The 21,048-nt window shown below is 47.2% G+C and overlaps 1 gene segment (V, D, J or C); it reads right to left on the bottom strand.

The window, feature by feature from the left end:
- Positions 1-4,364: 4,364 nt before the first annotated feature.
- Positions 4,365-4,718, bottom strand: LOC139701723 (immunoglobulin kappa variable 4-1-like). The segment is given in 1 exon segment: positions 4,365-4,718. A coding segment is annotated over 1 exon segment (354 nt).
- Positions 4,719-21,048: the final 16,330 nt, after the last annotated feature.

Below are 21,048 nucleotides of genomic sequence, written 5' to 3'. Positions count from 1 at the left end.
GAGTGTCAAATGCATGGAAATGACTAGGAAAGGATGGCCACCAGTTATAGACCTCACCCCAGGAGCTTCACATTGACTACTTCAGGGGACAGGCTCCTTGTCCTCTTCCCTTGAGCAGGGGTACATGATCTTCAGCTGAAACATGATTTCCTTTCCCACAAGCTTCTTGTCACACTTGTGCTCTTATTTCAGTCACTGGGCCAGGAAAAGGTGACATCTACATTGTCCCTGATGCTCTTGTATTTCTGCAGGTAACATCAGACGCCAGAAGCCCTTGAACCTCTTCAAATACATGCTGTGGCTGGAAGAAATTTCAAACATCAACACTTGTGAGGTGGCACTTGTCACCTTCTCTTCTCAGCTGAGAGAAAGACAGCAGTATGGTCATTTCCATACAGAGGCTGACCTGCAGGCCACCTCCCTATCTGTGCATCTGTGCTGTCTTAAGAGGGTAGGCCCTGGGCACAATAACCCCTCACAGAGTGAGGCTTCCATGATGAGGCCTCCTGCCCACACAACAGGCACCCATGGCTATATTTCTGCTCTATTTCCTCCAACTGTAGAAGACATCTGATGTCCCTGGGCTCAAAATCAGGCCCCTCCAACTCTCACTCTTCCCATCTACCACCCACCAGGGCATTTGCATGCTGTTTCCAGGGGAGGACCTTCCTGCAAGGCTGATATAAAAGCTCAGCTCTAACCTGCCCTTGACTCACCAGGCTCCTCAGCTCAGCTTCTCAAAATGATGCTCCCTGCTCAGTTCCTGGGGCTGCTGCTGCTCTGGATCCCTGGTGAGGGCAGAGGGGATGGGGAGAAAGAGAATGCAGAGTGGGGTGAGCCATGAGCCCCCATTCTGTCCATGTGTGCTGTGTCTACATGAGGGATGTGCAGGTCTCTCCTGCAGGATGAGGCCACTGAGGTCAATCAATGTGAGAGAGTATTCCAGAAGAAGCAAGGGACTGGCTCTGATGAAAGTTCTCACATAATACTAGGGGGATATTTAAGGGAATTTTAGAGAGGTTCTTAGAGCTACTCAGTTGGAGTTCTTTATATATATATGAATACTTTTAATGTATATATAAAAAAATTTAGTCAGATATATACCAAAAAGAAAAAAGTACAAAAAGTTTTCTTAAAGTTCCTACATATCCTTCCATTGCTCTGTGATTGTTCCAGGAACCACTGGGGATATTGTGATGACCCAGACTCCTCTCTCTGAGCCTGTCCCCCCTGGACTGTCAGTGTCCATCTCCTGCAGGTCCAGTCAGAGCCTCCTAGATAGTAATGGAAACACTTATTTGCACTGGGTTGTGCACAAGCCAGGCCAGGCTCCACAGGGCCTAATGTATCAGGTTTCCAACCAGTTCACTGGGGTCCCAGACAGGTTCAGTGGCAGTGGGTCAGGGACAGATTTCACACTGAGAATCAGCAGAGTGGAGCCTGGGGATGCTGGAGTGTATTACTGCTGGCAAGGTACGGAGTTACCTCCCACAGTGGTGCAGTCCCCGAACAAAAACCTCCCTGCCTGAGTGGCCCAGCTGCCACATGAGCTGCTTGTCTGGGCAGCAGCTCAGCAGATTCTCTGATCTGTGAGAGGAGGGTGCTGGGAACTCAGGGAACAGGTGCAGCTGAGGGCTGTGGACCATGACTGCCTATGCCACAGCTCACCACACCCATGAGTGGCCCTGTCAGGTGCAGCAGCCTTGCCTGGCATGTGGAGGACAAGTACAGAGGTGTCCAGGGACCTTCTGAATGAGCAGACCGGATGAGCGTGGACACTGCAGGAGGGCAACCTGGGCCTTGGGAAGGACGTGGCCAAGTTAGTGAAGAGATGAAGTGAAATGCTAGAGGTTCCTCTAAAAGCTGCTCTGTGTGAAATTCCGATTCAAACCTAATAAAACAAACAAACAAATGAAACAGAAAAATAAATTTGCTTGCAATGACTAATAAAAGGAACTTCATGACATTGACTTATTGATTTTGCATAAGATCTTGTATTTCTCTCATTATTACATGTCACTTTCAACAACTAGACACACAAGGTCACTCCAGGTGAACTGGGCTACACAAAATACCCAGAAACAAAAAGAGTAATGCCTTTTTCTTTGGGTCCGGTGGTGGCTCCTCAAAGAGAGAGGAGCAAGTGCTGAACCCTTTTTTGGGGGAAGAAACCATTTAAATAAGGCAAGGGGTCAGGATTCAGGGGGTTGAGTCAGCTTTGTGGTGTCTGCTCTCAGCAGATTGACTGACATCTAGGAAGGCCACACCCAAAGGCAGAGCAAGAGAAGGGGACACAAAAAGGGAGTTTCCATGGAACCTTCTATCCCTAACAGTCAAAGGGTGGGCAGGATTACAAAGGAAACAGGTGAGTGTAACTCAACCCTAGGGGCACACCCCACAAAGAGAAAAGACCAAGTCAGGAGTCATGGCACTACCCCGCCAGACTACAGTGATCTTTCAGGTTCCAATGGTGCATCAGGACTGGGAGGCCTGGTCACTCAATATGGTCCTCACAATTACAGGATTTAGCAGAGGTACAGGGATGATACAGACTCTAGTCACCCTGACTGGAACCCCTCGACTGCCTGCCTCCATGTGGGGAAGAATCAGAGTTGGAAAAGTCACTCATAAGTCTCCCAGAGGGTGGAAGGTTGTCCCTGGGACCCTGCAGACTCTGGGTTTCTACTGTCTCAGTGACTCCTAAAGATCCTGGGTAGATGCCCCTTAGGTCACCTCACAGTTTTCTAGTTGGGCCACCAGGGCTGCTGATGCTCTGGATCCCTGGTGAGGACAGAAGGGAGGAGAAACATAATGGGGAGGAGGATGAGCCCTGGGGTTCCCATTCTGCCCAATGGTGGGGACCTGAGGGCATCTGCCCATCTCAGGTGCCTGGGCATGACTGGAGGGAGATGGTCACTCAGGGGAGCCATTATGGTCAAGGTGTATATGATGTTCACCCAAAGGCAGAGCTGGGCTGGGAAAGTCAGCAGGAGATGCAGTGGGAGCCCAGGTGCCCTCCACTGGCCACAGAAACCACAGTAGGCAGGATCCTGGGAGAGTCCCCTGGGGATGGGGGAGGTGTCCTCTGCCTTCTGACCCAGCCCTTTCCCCTCCCTGAGCCCAGCACATGTCTAAGGAGAATCCCAGCCTGGTGTCCAGGTCTCAGCTCCTGTCCTGTCTGTCAAGGAGGCTCCATGCTACTGGCCAGGTCAGCTGGGTTCTCTTCCCCACACTCAACCTGAAACATAGATTTGTAATATTGTTTTAAAGAAATGTGAGGTAACATTTCCTGCAAGATTATAAATTCATGCATAATTAACAAGTTACCGTGAGGAAAAACAATAATAAAGACATGATTAATGCAAAGAAAATCAAGAAATCAGGGAAATACTCCACTCTACTTTCAAGACATTATATTTTCTCTTCATTGTCTGAGGTTCAGCCTTGCATGTGGTCTCTGTGTTAGTGGTGCCTTCTTTTGAATCTAACATTCGATTTATTGATTCCTTAATTTTCAGTTTTATTTTATTTATTTATTTTTATTTTTTGTAAAAAATACCATATCTATAAAGCTCAATAAAGCTAAGTGCAATAAAATGGGGCATGCATACATATTATAACTTTTGATCAGATTCATTATGTTTACAGAAAGATCAATGAATAGAAGAATTTGTAAATCAGTAATGACACCAGAGAGATGTTTTCTTTCTTTTTTTAATGTTTAATTTTTTATTGATTTTATTTTTTAAATACATGACAACAAAATGTATTACAATTCTTATTACATATATACAGTACAATTTTTCATAACTCTGTTTGTATATAAAGTAGGTTGACAACCAATTCGTGTCTTCATATATCGACTTTGGATAATGATGTCCATCACATTCCACCAACTTTGCTAATCCCCTGCCTCCTCCCTTCCCCTCCCTCCCCTCTTCCCTATCTAGAATTCATTTATTCATCCATTTATTTTTAACATGTATCTGTCTGATATTTAAAGTGGGTTTTCTGACAGACACCATATAGTTGGCTCTCACTCTTTATCCATTCTGAGTGCTCTATCTATCTCTCTCTCCCTTAGTTGACACATTCACCATTCAAAATATTAAAATGATATTGCTGTATTTAATATAATAGTAATTAATGTAGCTGTGTTTAATCATCTATAAGAATCAATAATAAACAGTATTAATTTTGGAGAGCCCTTTTCTCACAAAGAAAAGTCTTGCGTCATAGTGCTGTATTACACAGGTAATGGAAGAAAACAGAAGCCCTGAATCTCTTCTGAATCTGACAAATCTTCTCATACTAAGTCAAGACACAGAGCACCTAGGCAGAGAGGGGAAGTGGGCAGCTGCTGTTCACCCACTGACAGGCGGACCTGGAGAGGAGTTTTGGGCTGGGGGCTGAATTCCTGTGGGTGGAGCACTGATCCAATGCTGAGAGTAATAATCGTCCATGTCCTCAGCCTGCAGGCTGCTAATGGCAAGAGTGAAATCTGTCCCTGACCCACTGCCACTGGATCTCCATGGGACCCCAGCTGCCCTTGTGGATGCCCAGTAGATGAGCAGCTTAGGAGTCTGTCCTGGCTTCTGCTGGTACCAGGCCAAGTAGTCCTTATTATCAGAATCCCATAAAAGATTGTGGCTGGACTTGCAGCTGAGGGTGACCTTCTCTCCTGCAGACACAGCCAGGGAGCCTGGAGTCTGAGTCATCATGATGTCCCCACAGGCACCTGAAATCAGGAGTGAATAATAAACTTACAAGTGCACACACCATCATGCTCAAAATAATAGGCTACTTAAAATGTGCTTTCTAAACATAAGTCATGAATTAATTAGATTCAAAAATAGTCATTCTTGCACAATAAGTCATAACCTTACTTTAAATAACATTATAAATAATTGAAATGAATTTTGTAATGAGACATATTTCCTGACCACCTGGTGGCACTTTTACAATTGCTCACCTGAGGCCCAGAGCCACAGGAGCATGCACACTGGGTCTGGGACAACATCCTGCTGCCCCTGCCTGCCTGACACAGCTCAGGTCTCATGCCAATATCCTTGCTTATAAAATGTGAGCAGCTGGTGAGGCCTGCAGGAGCCTATGCAAAACAGTCAGTAAGTAGGTGAGCAAATTGGCTGGAATGTGAGTGGGGGAAGCATCTGATGTTGATCAAGACCAAAAATCACCAACGTGTCATTGTGGGACCATAAAACACAGAACTCAACATAGAAGATTAAAGGCAACAAAGCACTAGATGATCAAAGGAACAGTTTAGTTTTCAATCAAAAATATGTTTTCACTCTTGAGCTTCATAGAATTGAATGATTTCTTACCTCAGATAAACAAACAGGAGAATTAATAAAACACACTAGAGAAAAATTAAAAAGAATGAGAGGGAAAGAGAGGGAAGAAGGGAGGGAGATAGGGAGACAAAGACAAGTGGCAACCTTGGGGCCAGTTTCCATCCCCGTTACCAGGACAGACCTGAGCTTTGGCCACCTTGGCCCTGAGGCTGTGACAGCACTGCCCACACCAGGGCTCAGGATCTGGCTCTGCAGCCACAGCCAGAAGGCAGCCCAGAACCCACTCCTGGGAGCCCTGCAGGGCCCCATTCAAGCCAGGGGTAGGGCTCTCCAGCTAGGTCAGTGTGACCAGGACCCTGGACACCATCCTCTCAGGACTGCCAGGACTGCAGCAGGCTCTGAGTAAGCAGGGAGGGGAGGGAGAAGCAGGATCCCCTGGGAAGTGGGGCTGCCCCCGCCTGCCAAGGCTGCTATTCCAAGGTGCATGGTGGAGAGGGGAAGGGCCACCAGCCTGCATCAGTTAAAGCCTCACTTCTGAGCGGACATGTGGAGCCTCTGAGGAGGCACGGCCACCCCTAGCCCTCTTGAATCCTCATACGTGGTCCTGTAAGGCCCAAGACCACAGAGTCAGAGGTTCTGCACCCAAAATGAGAAGGATCACTTGAGTAGGAGTGAAAATAATAGAAATAATAGAGTAAAGAGTCTGCCCAGATGTTAGATTTGGAGCTGTGAAAGCATATTGAAAAAACAAATCATAAAAATGACATGATGGGCCAGGACATGGACTAAAAAATTAAAATACATGAGTAAACTAAATATTATTGACACGTGAGAGTATTTCATTTTCAAGCAAATTATATAATTTACCATGAAATTTTAGCATTAATGCAGAAAGATTATTAACATCCAAATAATTATTAATGTTTTCACTTAGTCAATGTGATCTTCCATTTTTCATCTCATAGAAATAATATGGTAACATCATTTTCTCAGTTATAAAACATTAATATAGATTCCTTTAATCAGATTCACACTTCACTGGGGCTGCTGGTACTGCAACATGAGACCACAAAACCCAGGCTTGAGGAGGTCCTCAATTCCTCAGGGAAAGAATGTGAAAGATCAGCAATTCTCCCCCACCAATTTCCTACCAAGTGGTCCTGCCCCCGGGAACCTGTCAAACTCAACATTTATTTCATTCCCTCTCCAATCAGTTCCAACTCAATTTCTTTCATTTCACATATCGCTGCTCATTCAGATAAGGCACATGGAGACCCAGGTCTCAAGAATCCAGGAATGCCAGCCTGCAATCACACCTGGTCCTCACAGTTCAGAGGGAAGCTGCACATTCAGACAGGAGGATAGCCACAGAGGTTTATTGATACCAAGAGAAGCCATTACAGTGTCCTTCTATCCTTGGGGCCCAACACCAAGGCTTCACACTGTGGGGAGGATGTGTCTAATGACCTGGGCTCTCTGCAAGCAGCTCATCCTTTTTGTCCAAAAGAACACAGGCTCACTCTCTCCCAGCTAAGGAGGAGGAAGTCTGATACTAATGTCCCTCAGCAGTAGACCCAGACTACCCTCAAAGTGACACCCTTGGCCCAACACATGGAATGACTCTGAGAGACATGGAGAGCCTGGACTCAGTCCTGTTCTAACACAGGGAATCTCCTTTAGAAAACTGGGATGCTGCTGCCCAGGGTCCTGAAAAGGAGGAGCAGATGGAGAAGGATTTCTTTATCATTCAAAAAGAACAAACAGAATCCTTCCTTGTCCACTCTCTCCAGTGGCCTCAAGGGGTTCTTCTCATTGGGAGTGTATGAATGATCCTGAGGGTCCCGCACATAGAGATCATTAGCACAGGATGTCCACCGGTTTCCAGACCTAACTCTGGGGAATTACACACCCACTGCCTCAGGTGGACATGTCCCTTCTCCTCTTGCTTTTAGCAGGGCTACTGGCTCTGCAACTGAAAAAGGATTTTCCTTTCTCACCAACTTCTCTTCACTGTTGTGCTCTTATGCACTAGGCCAGGAAAACATGATATCTAACACTGTCTGTGATACTTTTGTATTTTTCTGGGTAACAGAAGACACCACAAAATCTTGAACTACCTCAAATGCATGGTGTCACTGAAAGAAAATTCAAAGATGTGAGATGGGAATTCTAATATTTCTCATAAGCTGGGAGGGAGCCAGCAGGGTAGCCATACCCACCCAGAGTCTGAGGTGCAGGTAACCTCCATGTCCTTGAGTCTGTGCTGTCTTAGGAGGGCAGGCCCTGGGCACCATGACCCCTCACAGAGCCAGGCTTCCATGATGAGGCCTCCTGCCCAGGCCACAGGCAGCATGAGCTGTTTCTCTCCTGTATTTCTTCCAACTATGGAAGACATTTGATGTCCCTGGGCTTACAAGGAGGCCCCACCCTCCCTCATTCCCCCACCCAGCACCCACCAGGGCATTTGCATGCTGCTCCCTGGGGAGGGCCTTCCTGCAAGGCTCACATAAAAGCTCAGCTCTAACCTGCCCTTGACTCACCAGGACTCCACAGCTCAGCTTCTCAAAATGAGGCTCCCTGCTCAGCTCCTGGCCTGCTGCTGCTATGGATACCTGGTAAGGACAGAGGGGATGGGGATGGAGAAGATGGAGGGAGGGGAGCCCTGGGCCCACATTCTGCCCATGTGTGCTCTGACCACATGAGGGATGTGTAGGTCTGTCCTCCTGGATAACACATGTGAGGTTGATCAATGTGACACAGAAGACCCCAAAGAGGCAAGGATTGGGCCCTGTTATATTGTCATATAGAAACAGGAGGAGGATATAGATGAATTCCAGAGAGGCTGCTGTAGCTTACAAAGATGGAGTCCTTTTTAAAAATTGAATACTTTTGTTGAATAAATAAAAAATAATTTGTTTGAAATAAAGAAAAGAAAAATATACATATATTTCTTATTACTTTGACATAACCCTGAATTTTTGTCATTATTTCAGGATCCACTGGAGATATTGTGCTGACCCAGACTCCTCTCCACGAGCCCATCACCCCTCGACAGTCAGCCTCTATCTCCTGCAGAGCCAGTCAGAGCCTCCTACACAGTGATGGAAGGACATATTTGTATTGGGCTGTGCATAAGCCAGGCCAGGCTCCACAGGGCCTAATATATTTGGCTTCCAACTGTGTTTCTAGGGTCTCAGACAGGTTCAGTGGTAGTGGGTCAGGGACAGAGTTCACACTGAGAATCAGCAGGGTGGAGCCTGATGATGCTGGAATATATTGCTGCCATCAAGGTAAAGAGTTACCTCCCACAGTGGTGCAGCCCCTAACAAAAACCTCCCTACCTGGGCGGGGGGGGGGGGGGCAGTTGCCACATGAGCTGCTTGTCTGGGCATCAGCTCAGCATATTCTCTGCCCTGTGAGAGGAAGGTGCTGGGAACTCAGGGAACAGGTGCAGCTGAGGGCTGTGGACCATGACTGCCTGGGCCACAGCTCAGGCCACACCTATGAGTGGCCCTGTCAGCTGCAGCAGCCTGGACTGGCATGTGGAGGTCAGCACAGAGGTGTCCAGGCCCCTTCTGAATGAACAGACAGGAAGAGCATGACCACTTCAGGAGGAGGAGGATCTGGGCCCTGGGCAAGACCATGGCACAGGTAGTGGGTACATGCAGAAAAATGACAGAAGTCCTTTGTGTTTCCAAAAGCTGTTCCTTATGAAATTGGGATTCAATCCTAACCACATAATCCATAAATGACTTAGCCTACAATAATTAATTAAAGGAAAGCCATAGAAATGGCTTTTTAATTTGACACTTCATCTTGCGTTTCCCTTGTTATTCCAGAATCCAGCAGAGACACAATGATGATACAGACTCAGTCACTCTGCCTGTTCCCTCTAGATTGACCTTGTCCATCTTGGGAAGGATCAGAGTTGGAAAAGTCACTCATTAGTCTCCCAGAGGGTTGAAGGTTGTCCCTAGGGCCTTGTAGACTCTGGGTCTCTACTCCTTCCATGACTCCTAAAGTTCCTGGCTAGATGTTCCTCAGGTCATCTCACATAATCCCAGTAGGAGCATCAGGGCACAGATGAACTTCCAAAAGGGATTCTGCCCTCCTCAGATGCCTGGCGATGAAGTAACAAAGATGGTCACTCAGAAGAGCCCTTATGGTCAAGGGGGAAATGATGTTGAACTAAAGGAAGAGCTGGCTGGGAAGGTCAGCAGGAGATGCAGTGGGAGCCCATTTGCAAATCACTGGGCATAGAAACCACAAGCAGGTAGCATCTTGGGCAGAGTCCCAGGGGAATGGGGGAAAGTCCCCTCTGCTTTCTGACCCAGCATCTTTCTTCTCCTTGACCACAGCACATGTCCAGGGAAAGCCCCAGGCTGGTTTTGAGGGCACAGCTCCTGTTCCATCTGTTAATCAGGCTCCACACTACTACCCAGGTCAGCTGGACCCTTTTCCACATGCTCCACCATTAATCTATTCCTGCAACACACACTTGTCATACTTTTAAAAGAAATATGAGGTTACAGTCCTTGCAAGAGTACAAATGCCTGTATAATTAACAAGGTATCATGAGGAAAAACAATAATTAGGAAACTGATTAATTCAACAAAATCAAGAAGGTAGGGAAATGGACCATAAGACAGACGGGCAAATAAAATCAATAAATAAAAAGATACCAGATTTAGACCCAGAATTTCTCATAATTTCCTTAAATTTTAAGTATAATTTTAGAAATATGAACATCACTGGAATCAAAGCTGCATAGTAGATATACAATATGCACTTCAGTTAAGAGTTGTCCCTGGGGCCCTGTAGACTCTGGGTCTCTAAGGCCTCAGGGATTCTTAAAGATCCTGGTAACCTGCCCCTCAGGTAACCTCAGAGTTTTCTAGATGAGCCACCAGGTATACTGATGCTCTGGCCCCTGGTGAGGACATAAGGGATGAGGAAGACGAATGGGCAGGAGGGTAATCTCTGGAGTTCCCATTCTGCCCAAGGGTGGGGACCTGAGGGCATCTGCCCACCTCAGATGCCTGGGCATGACTGCAGGGAGATGGTCACTCAGGAGAGTCATTGTGGTCAAAGTGAATATGATGTTGACCCAAAGGCAGAGCTAGGCTGGGAAAGTCAGCAGAAGATGCAGTGGGAGCCCAGGTGCCCTCCACTGGTCACAGAAACCACAGCAGGCAGGATCCTGGGAGAGTCCCTTGGGAATGGGGTAGGTGTCATCTGCTTTCTGACTCAACCCCTTTCCTCTCCCTGAGCACAGCACATGTCCAGGGAGAATCCCAGCCTGGTGTCCAGGGCTTAGCTCCTGTCCTGTCTGTCAAGGAGATTCCAAGCAACTGCCCAGATCAGTTGGGTTCTCTTCCCCACACTCAACCTGAAGAATCGATTTGTAATATTTTTTAAAGAAATGTGAGGTAACATTTCCTGAAAGATTATAAATTCATGCATAATTAACAAGTTACCATGAGGAGAAACAATTTTTTAAAGAAATGTGAGGTAACATTTCCTGAAAGATTATAAATTCATGCATAATTAACAAGTTACCATGAGGAGAAAAAATAATAAAGAAATGATTAATGCAAAGAAAATCAAGAAATCAGGGAAATTCTCCACTCTACTTTCAAGACATTATATTTTTTCTTTATTGTCTGAGGTTCAGTCTTCCAAGTGGTCTCTGTGTTGGTGATGCCTTCTTCTGAACCTGAAATTTGGTTTATTGATTTCTTCATTTTCAGGATTTCTGCTTATATTTTTCTCACAATCTCTAACTCTTTATTGAAGTGATCTTTTTCTTTCTGGATTTTTTTCTTTGATTTCATTCCTTACACTATCCATTATTTCACAGATCAAATTTCCTAGGTGCATTCTGAACTCCTTCTTTGACATTCATTCTACTGGGGTATCAGTGGGTTCTGTTTTTGGAACATCTTGTGTCGCGACCCCTTGCCCGCAAGGAAGACGCACCTCAGGAATCTTCTCTCAGCAGTTTATTCAGGTCCCTTGATATTTCTTATTCTTTCTTCTTCTCCTCTCCCCGGATGCCCTCCCAGCCTTAATAAAGCATCCCAAGCGCCAATGCAAAGCCGCCGCGTGGAGCTTTCTCACAGGGTGGTGAAAAATCATGTGCCAACTCTCTCAGATAAGGAGTTGTTTGTCACATACCACAGCGGAGCCAGCACCATCTCGTAATGGCGACCATAGTCTGCAGAAACGGCAGAAGCGGCTCACCACAATCTTGGTTTGCTTGGGCCACATCTTTCCCTTGTTTTTTCATGTTATTCCTGTGCTTTCCCATCTAGCAGGATGGATCTAAGGCAACACAAATTCTACCTGTAGACCTGAGATGTACACACTGCCCTGTCCAGTGTCCACACCAATCCTCATCCTACTAGACCCACCAATATCAGTTAGCACCTCAGAACACCCTCCTCCTCCAGGCACTTTCTTCCTGAGCCTCAGGACATCACTCTCTCCTGCTGCTACCCATCCCACTGTCCCTTCCAATCACCTTCCTGGTCCTCCCTCTCCACCTGTCCCAGAACTCAGCCCTTGGACCTCTGCTCTGTGCAGCCCTCACTGCAATCGTCATCAGAGCTCAGTCCCCAGGGCAGACGTCATGCCTGAACCCCAGCCTCAATCACTCTGTGGGCTACTGGGCAACACACTGCCAGTCTAATGCACTTGGCCAGCCCCAACGTCCAGAGCCGCAGGCTATTATCTCCTCCCAAAGGCCACTCTCCCTACAGTCCTCTCTGTCAGGACAAATGGCAACTCCACCCTGCTAGCTCCTCAAAGCAATATCTCAGAATCTTCTAGAGACTCCTTCTCCCACATCCCTTCACCTAACCACAGAAGGCTGTTCACTTCCATCTCCAAAATGCACGCCTCACTGCTCCCCCAACTTTAATCTCCCTGCCTCAAGAAATCCACCAGGTCCACCTGGGTGTTGGCAATGGCCTCCTAACTCTTCCCTCTCCTTTCTTTGTCTTGCAAAGAGCCTATTCCTTTGTCCTGTTACCCACCAAGTGAGCCTCTGACTGTCTCCTCATAGACAATTTGAAGACTTCTGCAGTGATCATGGCAATGTGGTCATATTTATCAGTTGATGACCTGTTCCCTTGAGTTAATGTCCAGCAGAGGGATAGTTGGGTCTCAGAGCAGTCCTGTTTTTCATTAGCTTAGGATCTAAAACAGGCACGTTTTCTTAATTTTTCCTGGGTCCTACAAACTATCCAAGGAATAAATCAGAAACATGTCGTCTCAGCAAGAAGGAGACTTGAATGTCCTCTGAGGAGGAAGCAGCTGGCAAAGCCTCTCTGAGCCTTAGCCTGGCAGGAGGTTCAGGTCTGAGACTGAAGCTCTGTGGGGGGAGCATGAGGTGGTGCTAAGGGTAATTCTCTGCCACACCCTGGAGCCTGCTGAGGAAAGCTGTCTATGGCCCACTGCCACTAAACCTCATTGGGACCCCAGCTGCCCATGGGGACACTCAGGAGAGAACCAGGCCAGGAGCCTGTCCTGGTTTCTACTGATTCCAGGCCGTGTCATGCTCTGGTTGATAAGAGACTCTGGCTGGACTTACAGCTGATGGTGGCCATGTCTCCTGCAGACACAGCCAGGGAGCCTGGAGACTGGGTTGTCATGCTGTTCACAGAAGCACTGTAGTCACAAAATCAGCATTTCAAGGAAAATGCAGAAACCTTTTAACACAGAGCCTGGAGAACATATCATCTGCATTTGCACAAGACAGGAATCGCCCACATGACTCTTCCAGGCAAAGACAGGTGGCAGCAGAGGAAGGGCTCAGTTGCACAGAGGATTGTAAAATAAGAATGAGTTTGTAAAACTTTTATTTCTTATTTAAATGTTGTCTTAATATGTAATCCACTGTGTATTCATAATTAGAACAGTGATTATGGGGTGTGTGTAACACACCACAGTCAAATCATTGAGGACAGCACAGTTGACAAGTGTTTCCTGCAGAATCCCACTGCTAGGAAAGCTGAGAGGATCTTCCAGACAGGAGGCCTCCAGGGGGAGAGTCAGGAATAGGCTCAGCCACCAGGAGGCCCCAGTGCCCTGCCTCCTGAGTGCTCTCCAGGTGCTCAACACTCTCCCCTACACACAGGACACGGCTGGCCTGTGACCAATCCAGGTCCAGGAAGTGTCATCGAGTGACTCCAGAGGCCAGGATACTGAGACTCTTGCCTGCTGACCTCTCTGGGAGGAGAACTGCTCCAGAGGAAGCCAGAGGACCTCTGGTGAGGACCCTCAGGCAGCCCAGGGCAGGGCCACAGTGAGAACCCCAGGCCCTTGCTATGGCAGCCTCAGCTGGCTGTCATAGGGCAGACCCCTGGAGACCCACCAGAGAAGTCCTTCCATGGCTGCCTCTGTGGTTAACAGCCCACAACACCTGGGGACAAACCTTGAGCCAGAACCACCAGGGAAACCCCTACTGATTCCTCTCTCACAGAAAGATGGGGGAGAGTAAAATGCTAACTCATTAAGCTGTTGGGATGGGGCACTATTTTACACAGGAGAATATGGGGCACTGTCGGGGTTTAGTCCTCATTCCCTCCCGACCTGAAGGAGAGATAGGGAGAACACACCCCAACCAGGACAAGCCAAGAAAGGAGAGGGCCAACTGACCACCCGCACCCAGCCCTCCCTCGCCAGAGGACAATCAGATGCGTCAGGGAGACCAGTCAAGGCTGGAGCTCATTTATTGAGGAAGTACTCACAGCTAATATGAGGCACAGGAGCCAATCAGGATAAAGGTCAGCAGGGTGGAGAGAGTTCACGTGTACACCCATTCTACAGACAGTAAGGGAAGACACAAGCTTTCCACAAGGGTGGAAGGGTTCTGAACCTATCCTAGAGGTGGTCCGATTTTTCATCACAACCCACAGTAACGCCTTCTGGCTGATCGCCAGGCACCATCTTAGCCATGTGAGGCCCCAAGACCAGGAAGTGAGCACCAGTCTGCAAGTTAGGTTTCCTTTTTTCCATCTCTGATGTGATGTTCCCTACATCTCTCCCTTTTTGTTTTATTGGCGGGTGTCTGTCTTTCACTCGAGAGTGTGCCTGTCTTAGGTTGTCCCCCTCTGGGGATCTTACCCATCATTGACTACCACTTTGGCTCTTCAGGCAGTTCACCTGCAGGGTCGGCAGACCCAATGGGAAACCTCAAGTAAGGGAGGTGACTTAGGCCTATGAAGAAAAATTCTCTTGCCTCTGACTTACACCTGCACATCCTTGTAGGGGCCATGGCCAACTTCATAGGGTTCCCAGTCAGTATCTTGTAAAACAGCATATCACTGCCAGACCAAAATCAATTGAACAGCTCTGGCTCCACTTTTGAGAAACTGGAGGAGCCTGTGAATTGCACAATGTCCAAATGTAAATAAAAGAATTATAGTAACAAAGGGGCCTACAAAGGGGAGAAGGTAAGGGAGCCACCAGTTTAGCCCAGTCCATAGAAAGCTTGATTGCAGCTCATCCCAACAATTTTCAAGGTCCTCCTGTAACCTTTTAATCTTCTATTGAACAATACCAGAGCGATTGGCATAGAAGCAGCACTCCTCCTGTAGGAACAGGCATAATCCTCCCTCTCTGGTGGTAAGCAGGCCCAGGCCACTTTGGTTTTTTGTGGAGTACTTTAGCCAAGGAATTGAGTTGAGATAGCAGGTCGAAGACAGTGATGGCAACATGGTGCCAATTATCTTTCATCTGCTGAGAAAGCTTATTTTACATCTGTAAAGAAGTACCAAGGCCAGCAAGTCCAGTTCCCATCCCTGTGGCCACCCCCAGACTCAATAGTAAAGGAACAGCATGAATGGCTCTTTGAGGCCTGGAAAGGGAATAATCAACAGAAGGTATGGGCAGGGACTGGTTATTAGGGAGGACCCCAGTGTCAGGGAGGAGGAGGACCACAATGCAGATCCCACTCCAATTACCTGGTAGGACATTGTATACCATATCACCACAGAAAAGGCAGTACCATTAGGAGAACAGAGCATACCACCTACTTATCTGTCAAAAAAAAAAAACCTATTGCCTCCACACCAGAGGGGATTCAACATCCCCACATCTTTAGTTCCATTTCTAGTGAGACAGGTGACATTAGGCATGGTCACCACGGGCAAAAAAAGACTTCTGAGTTTGGTGGGAGGAAGTATAGGGCATCTACTAGGAAAAGGTGAGGTTATGTTCTGCCAAACGGGAATGGCAGTAGCCTTTAATGGTCTTTAAGCACAGCCAGCAGTCTTGAACAAGCTTAGGGCTGGTCACATTTAAAAGATCAAATAACTTTGTAGAATATTTTGAGTCTCAGGGCCTAAATGGAGGGGCCCCCATTGTTTGGGTAGTATTATAGGATGGTATATAGGAGGGCCCAAGTTGAGCTCAGTAAGTTTTTGTACAGCCTTATTAATAGCAGCCTGCCTGGCCAGATCTTGAGCTCCCCCCATCAGAGACTGAGGTGGGGGGTCATATAAGGACCAACAAATTGGCTTACCACCACTTCCAGGACACTGATACCCAGAATGGGACCCCTCAGAGTGGCCCATCCAGTAAGTTACACCCTTATGAGTACATTTAGATGCTGATTTATAACAAGCAGTGTGGACCACACCTGACTCGAATGTCATTCACAGGCATGTGGGGGGCCTTGGGGCTTAGAAGGAAGAACCACTGGTTTGGGCCAGCAGATGCAGTAGCAGAGAATAGCAAGGAGACCTGAGCCAGCTTCACAGACTTCAAGATCTCGGATTACATATGCCCCCCCATAAACCATTATCACAATCATATTTGGTCCCGTAGCATTGACTATTGAGAAGGGACTTCATGACACACTACCTGCAGGGGGAGCAAGGATATGAAGTAAGACATCAAAGCATGCCTCCCCAAAGCATGTCTCCCCCAACAAACATAGTGGAAGGGGAATCATTCTAAGGGCCGCAACACAGGCTGGAATCATCCAAATGAGTGGAATTAGAATGTTCCAAAGGAAGCTCCGAAATGGCTATGTCCATGATGAGTTCCACGAGGGAGACAATGAGGAGTTTGGTCACAACCAGGCAAAGCATCCAGAATGGTCTTTTCATTACAAATGAGAAAATAAAGAATCATACCTCAAGAAGGGGTGCTCTTGGGTAATCATTATTGTTCTGGTGAACAGTATTTTAGATCTCTAGTGGGTACTCAAATTGGACTTGGCTCACCAATCAGGAATACACACCCAAATCCCCTCCCTACAATAATGAGAGGATCAGGACCGGGCCATGATCCAGTAAGGGGGTCCCTCCATCAGACTTCTACCTTCAAATAAGGTGTCTGATTAGACTGATGTCTCTGGAAAGCAGTTAGAGGTTGGTCTCTGGAAAAATTTAAAATATTTAATGTAAGCATGTCTGTCCTTTATTGGTCATGGGGGTTGTTTCCCCCTTTTTATTTTATTAGTAGGTCCTTTAAGGTCTTATTATGCTTCTCAATTATAGCTTGACCTTTTGGATTGTATGGTATTCCAGTGGTGTGTTTAATATTCCAAGTTTGGAAGCATTCTTGTCAAATCCCAAAAGGACGGTGGGGATCCAGGGTAGCCCTCCCAAAGGGTACCAACAGGAATCATCTGCTCATTAATCTTTCTTAGGTCCTGTAACATTCTCCATTTCCCTGTAGCCTTTTGTATGAGAAATACAGGACTATTCCAAGGGCTCAGAGAGGGCCTAATATGCCCTAGGGACAGTTGTTCTGATATTATCTCTTCTAACTTTTGTAGTTTATCTAGGGGAAGCAGCCCCTGTTCCACCCACAGTGGAGGGCCTGGAAGCCATTGAATGGTGGGGTTGGTAGGAGCATTGGCCTCTAGGATTGGAGGTGAGGCCACACACAGGGTGCAGGAGTATTCCACCTCGATGTCTCAAAAAGTGTATTCCCCTGGTAATTGCTAAGGGACTTGATAGGCCAAACTGTTGCTTGTACTCCTCTTCCTATAGGATATTGACATTTATCCTTTTGTGATCTGTGGTGATGAACACCTCAGTTTCCCCCAAAATATCCTGTCCCAGAAGATTAGCTCTCAGGCCAGACGCCACCAGAGGGCGGAACTCTCCCTGACTATCATCTACATCCTTCCAAGTAAGCCAGTCCTTGTTTTTTTCAGACCTTGTATCACCCCCCACCCCCAATACCTGAGGTCCGGGAATCAGCTTCCATTGTGAAGTAACCTCCTCTTTCCTTAATACTATGCAATCTGCTCCAGTGTCAATCAAGCAGCAGAACATTTTCCCTGCTATGAAGATATCCGTTTTTGGCCTAAATGCCAGGATTATTGGGACTATCCAGTGGGCCCTAGGTGGGTCACTAGGTGGGGTGCCCCATTTGGGTGACCGGGCTGGAGGGCTCCCTGTTATTAATTTAAAGGCTTATGCTCAATATCAAATTTGGACTTACAATCCCTCTGCCAATGGAATCCCTTTCTACACCAGGGGCAAGGCGTCTTAGGCAGAGTTTGCCCCTTAGCCTGGCCTGAGGGACATAAGCAAAGCCATTTGGGCCTGCAAGGCCATGACCAATGACTGTGATTGGTGGGCCTGAGTACCAACATCCTTAGTGGCCACTATCCACCTCCCCATAGATCTGTCTATCATCTCTGCACAGACTAGTTTGTGGTCTGTGGTCATTCCCTCCAAGACACCATCTTGATAAACTGGTCCCGAAGGGGCCCTGGGGGAATTTCCTTTGGAAACTATTTTCCACCCTCTCAATTAAAGTGGCAAGATCCTCGGTAACCCTCTGAGTAATTCCTGCTACTGGGGGCTCTGAGAGGCCTTCCTCCAACTTTCTCCATGCTGCCAATCCTAAAGCCCATACCTGATCCTGGTAGGGGGCAGGGATAGCAGCCTGTTGAAGGCCTGTGGAAAATTGATCACTGGACCCCAACAGCATCCCATATGTTACAGGAACCAGGGAATTAATAGCCTGATTCCTCTCAGCCTGAGCATGGCACTCCTCATTAAAAAATAGCACACAATTTCAGGTATAGGGAACCAGGAAGGACAGCCTTGGTTAAGTTTTTCCAGTCTTGGGTGGTACACTGTTGGTGGGCCAGACCCTGGAGGATGGTTTCGGTGCAGGGCAAATTAGGTCCATCCTTGGAGATGGCCTTTTTGAGTTCTTTCAAATCTTGGGCCTCCCAGGGATACCATAAGGCCAGTCTATTGCCCACAGGGTTATCATTTACCAGGAAAGCCATACACGATGGGGATAAGTCATCATTGGTCTTACAAGATGGTGGCTTAACTGGATTTTCAGGGTTTCATAAGATGGGGTAGAATTCCTATGGGGGGAGGGGTGACAATATGGCAGAGGCGGCTCCCCATCCCGATTGTCAACATGTGTACCAACACAGGAGCACTTGGTACAGAACTCAGAGGACCAGGCCAAGGATCAAAAAGGTCTAGGAGACCATTATCAGAGTGAGGCTTTAAGCCTTTCTCCTCCTGGGCAGCAAGAGGACTGACTCGCAGTGACCCAAGTGGTTCCTCAACAAGGGTTTCCCAAGCCAGGTTGCCCTTTGAGGTAGGAGAAGGTCTTTGCCACCCTAGATGTTCCTTCTGAGGGGCCAGGGGAGAAACAGGCTTTGAGGACAGATAGGATCGTGTAGAACCCCAGAGGGTGGTCCTCTCCCAGGTTAATCTCCCTCTTCCTCACTAATTGTTTTGCATTGTCCCAGGTGGCCCAATCAAACAGATTGGCAGCCACCAACCAGGGCACAGCGTATGTCAAGGATTCCCAGGCCTTTTTGGCCTGGGCATCTGAGATCTCTAAACCTTGGCTTTTGAGCATGAATCTCAGTGCTTTAAGAGCTGGAGCATCATGCTTAGTTTGAGATTGCCCTATCTCTTCAGGAAGACCCTTACCTCGGAACTTGCTTGGCTTGGCCCGCCGATACTTTCACTTTTGGTGAACCAACTTCTTTGTGTCCCTGTTCAGGCACCAGATATCAGGGTTTTTAGTTCTCGTTCCCTCCCGACCTGCAGGAGAGATAGGGAGAACATGCCTCGGCTAGGATGAGCCAAGAATGAGAGAACCAACTGACCGCCTGCACTCAGCCCTCCCTCACCATAGGACAATCAGACGAGTCAGGGAGACCAGTCAAGGCTGGAGCTCATTTATTGAGGAAGCACACACAGCTAATACAAGGCACAGGATCCAATCAGGATAAAGGTCAGTAGGGTGAGGAGAGTTCACATGTACACCCATTCTACAAGCAGTAAGGGAAGACAGGAGCTGTCCACAAGGGTGGAAGGGTTGTGAACCTATCCTAGAGGTGGTCTGATTTTTAGTCACAACCCACAGTAATGCTTTCTGGCTGATCACCAGGTGCCATATTAGCCATGTGCAGCCCCAAGACCAGAATGTGAGCATCAGTCTGCAAGTTAGGTTTCCTTTTCTCTATCATAGGTTTCTATTTCTCTGATGTGACATGCCCTACAGTGCATGCAGAGAAATAGCCAGACTGTCAATGAAGTATTGGGAACTACACTTTCTGTCTGCTATAGAGAGCAACAGTGCTGCACTGGGTGAAGCACTCTGAAGTACTGTATTAACTATTAGCACCTTGCAGAGGAGATTAGCTCCAATAGTTTTTTTTTTTTTTTTTTTTTTTTTTTTTTTTTTTTTTTTTTTTTTTTTTTTTCTGGCAAACTACAGAGTTGTTCTTTGTTATGTTTTATATTATTTCTCTTGGAGAACAGCAAAGTTCTTTTATTTTTTTTTTAAGAAAAGAGGTTTGAAAGAGGTAAAATGATCTTCAATAAGTCACTCATATTCCAGGCCTTGTTTTCTGCAGCAGCACACCTGGAGGCCATGGGATCCACATGGTGCAAACACATGGGCTGGAGCTCCTCAGTCTGAGTTCCCATTGACTCTGTGGCCCTAGAGGACAGGTAAGTGTCTGAGGTGCCAGCTGTGACGTGTGGGCATTGGTGACCTCCAACCTACCTGAGTGCTATGAATGGAAAAAAGAAAACCTAAGTGACAGTAGTGAGAGACCCTGGTGTCTCCTTCATTTCCTATAATGTCCTCATCTGACCACTTAAAAGTGTAAAATTAAATTTATGCTTTAAAACTAGATCAGCCTCTCCAGGGATGAGTCTCTGGTGAGTGTATTTGCAGGTTCATGTCGCCCTCTGGTGGGCAAGAATTGGAATATCCTAGGGCAGGATTCAGTGAGAGGAACCTGAGGTGAGCCTCGCCTGTGTCCACAGTGTCCTGTGCCCTCTGCTCTCCACACTGATGTCCTGCAGCTCCAGGGAAGACAGCTCACGCACCTATACACTTCATGACTCAGACACTCACACACAGAGAGAAGCACCAAAACCAGCAGTCACTCCTGGGAATCCAGGAAGAGGCCTGAGCAGATGCGTACACCCTGGTCACTCACTGAGATCAGGCAGAGCTGAGGTCTAAACCAGGTGTCAAGGCCTAATGTTGTTTCCATCCTCTTCTCCAGTCCAGAGCCCAGCAAAAAGCAGGAGACAAGAGGCCCAGCATGAAAGAAGTATTTTAAATACTCTGAATATATTTCTTCAGATGCTTTAAGAGAGGGATTCTGGTTTCTATATCTCAGCTCAGTGGGACATGAATTAAATTATCTCTAGTTGTTGAGAATCTGAGGGCTGTGCTGAGGGGATTTCTCATTGGATCCAGGTCTCTG

The sequence above is a fragment of the Marmota flaviventris genome, chromosome 14 (genome assembly GCF_047511675.1).
Source record: "Marmota flaviventris isolate mMarFla1 chromosome 14, mMarFla1.hap1, whole genome shotgun sequence".
NCBI lineage: Eukaryota > Metazoa > Chordata > Mammalia > Rodentia > Sciuridae > Marmota > Marmota flaviventris.
Note: the sequence above shows the minus strand (reverse complement) of the source record. Positions and strands in the feature narration are given on the sequence as shown.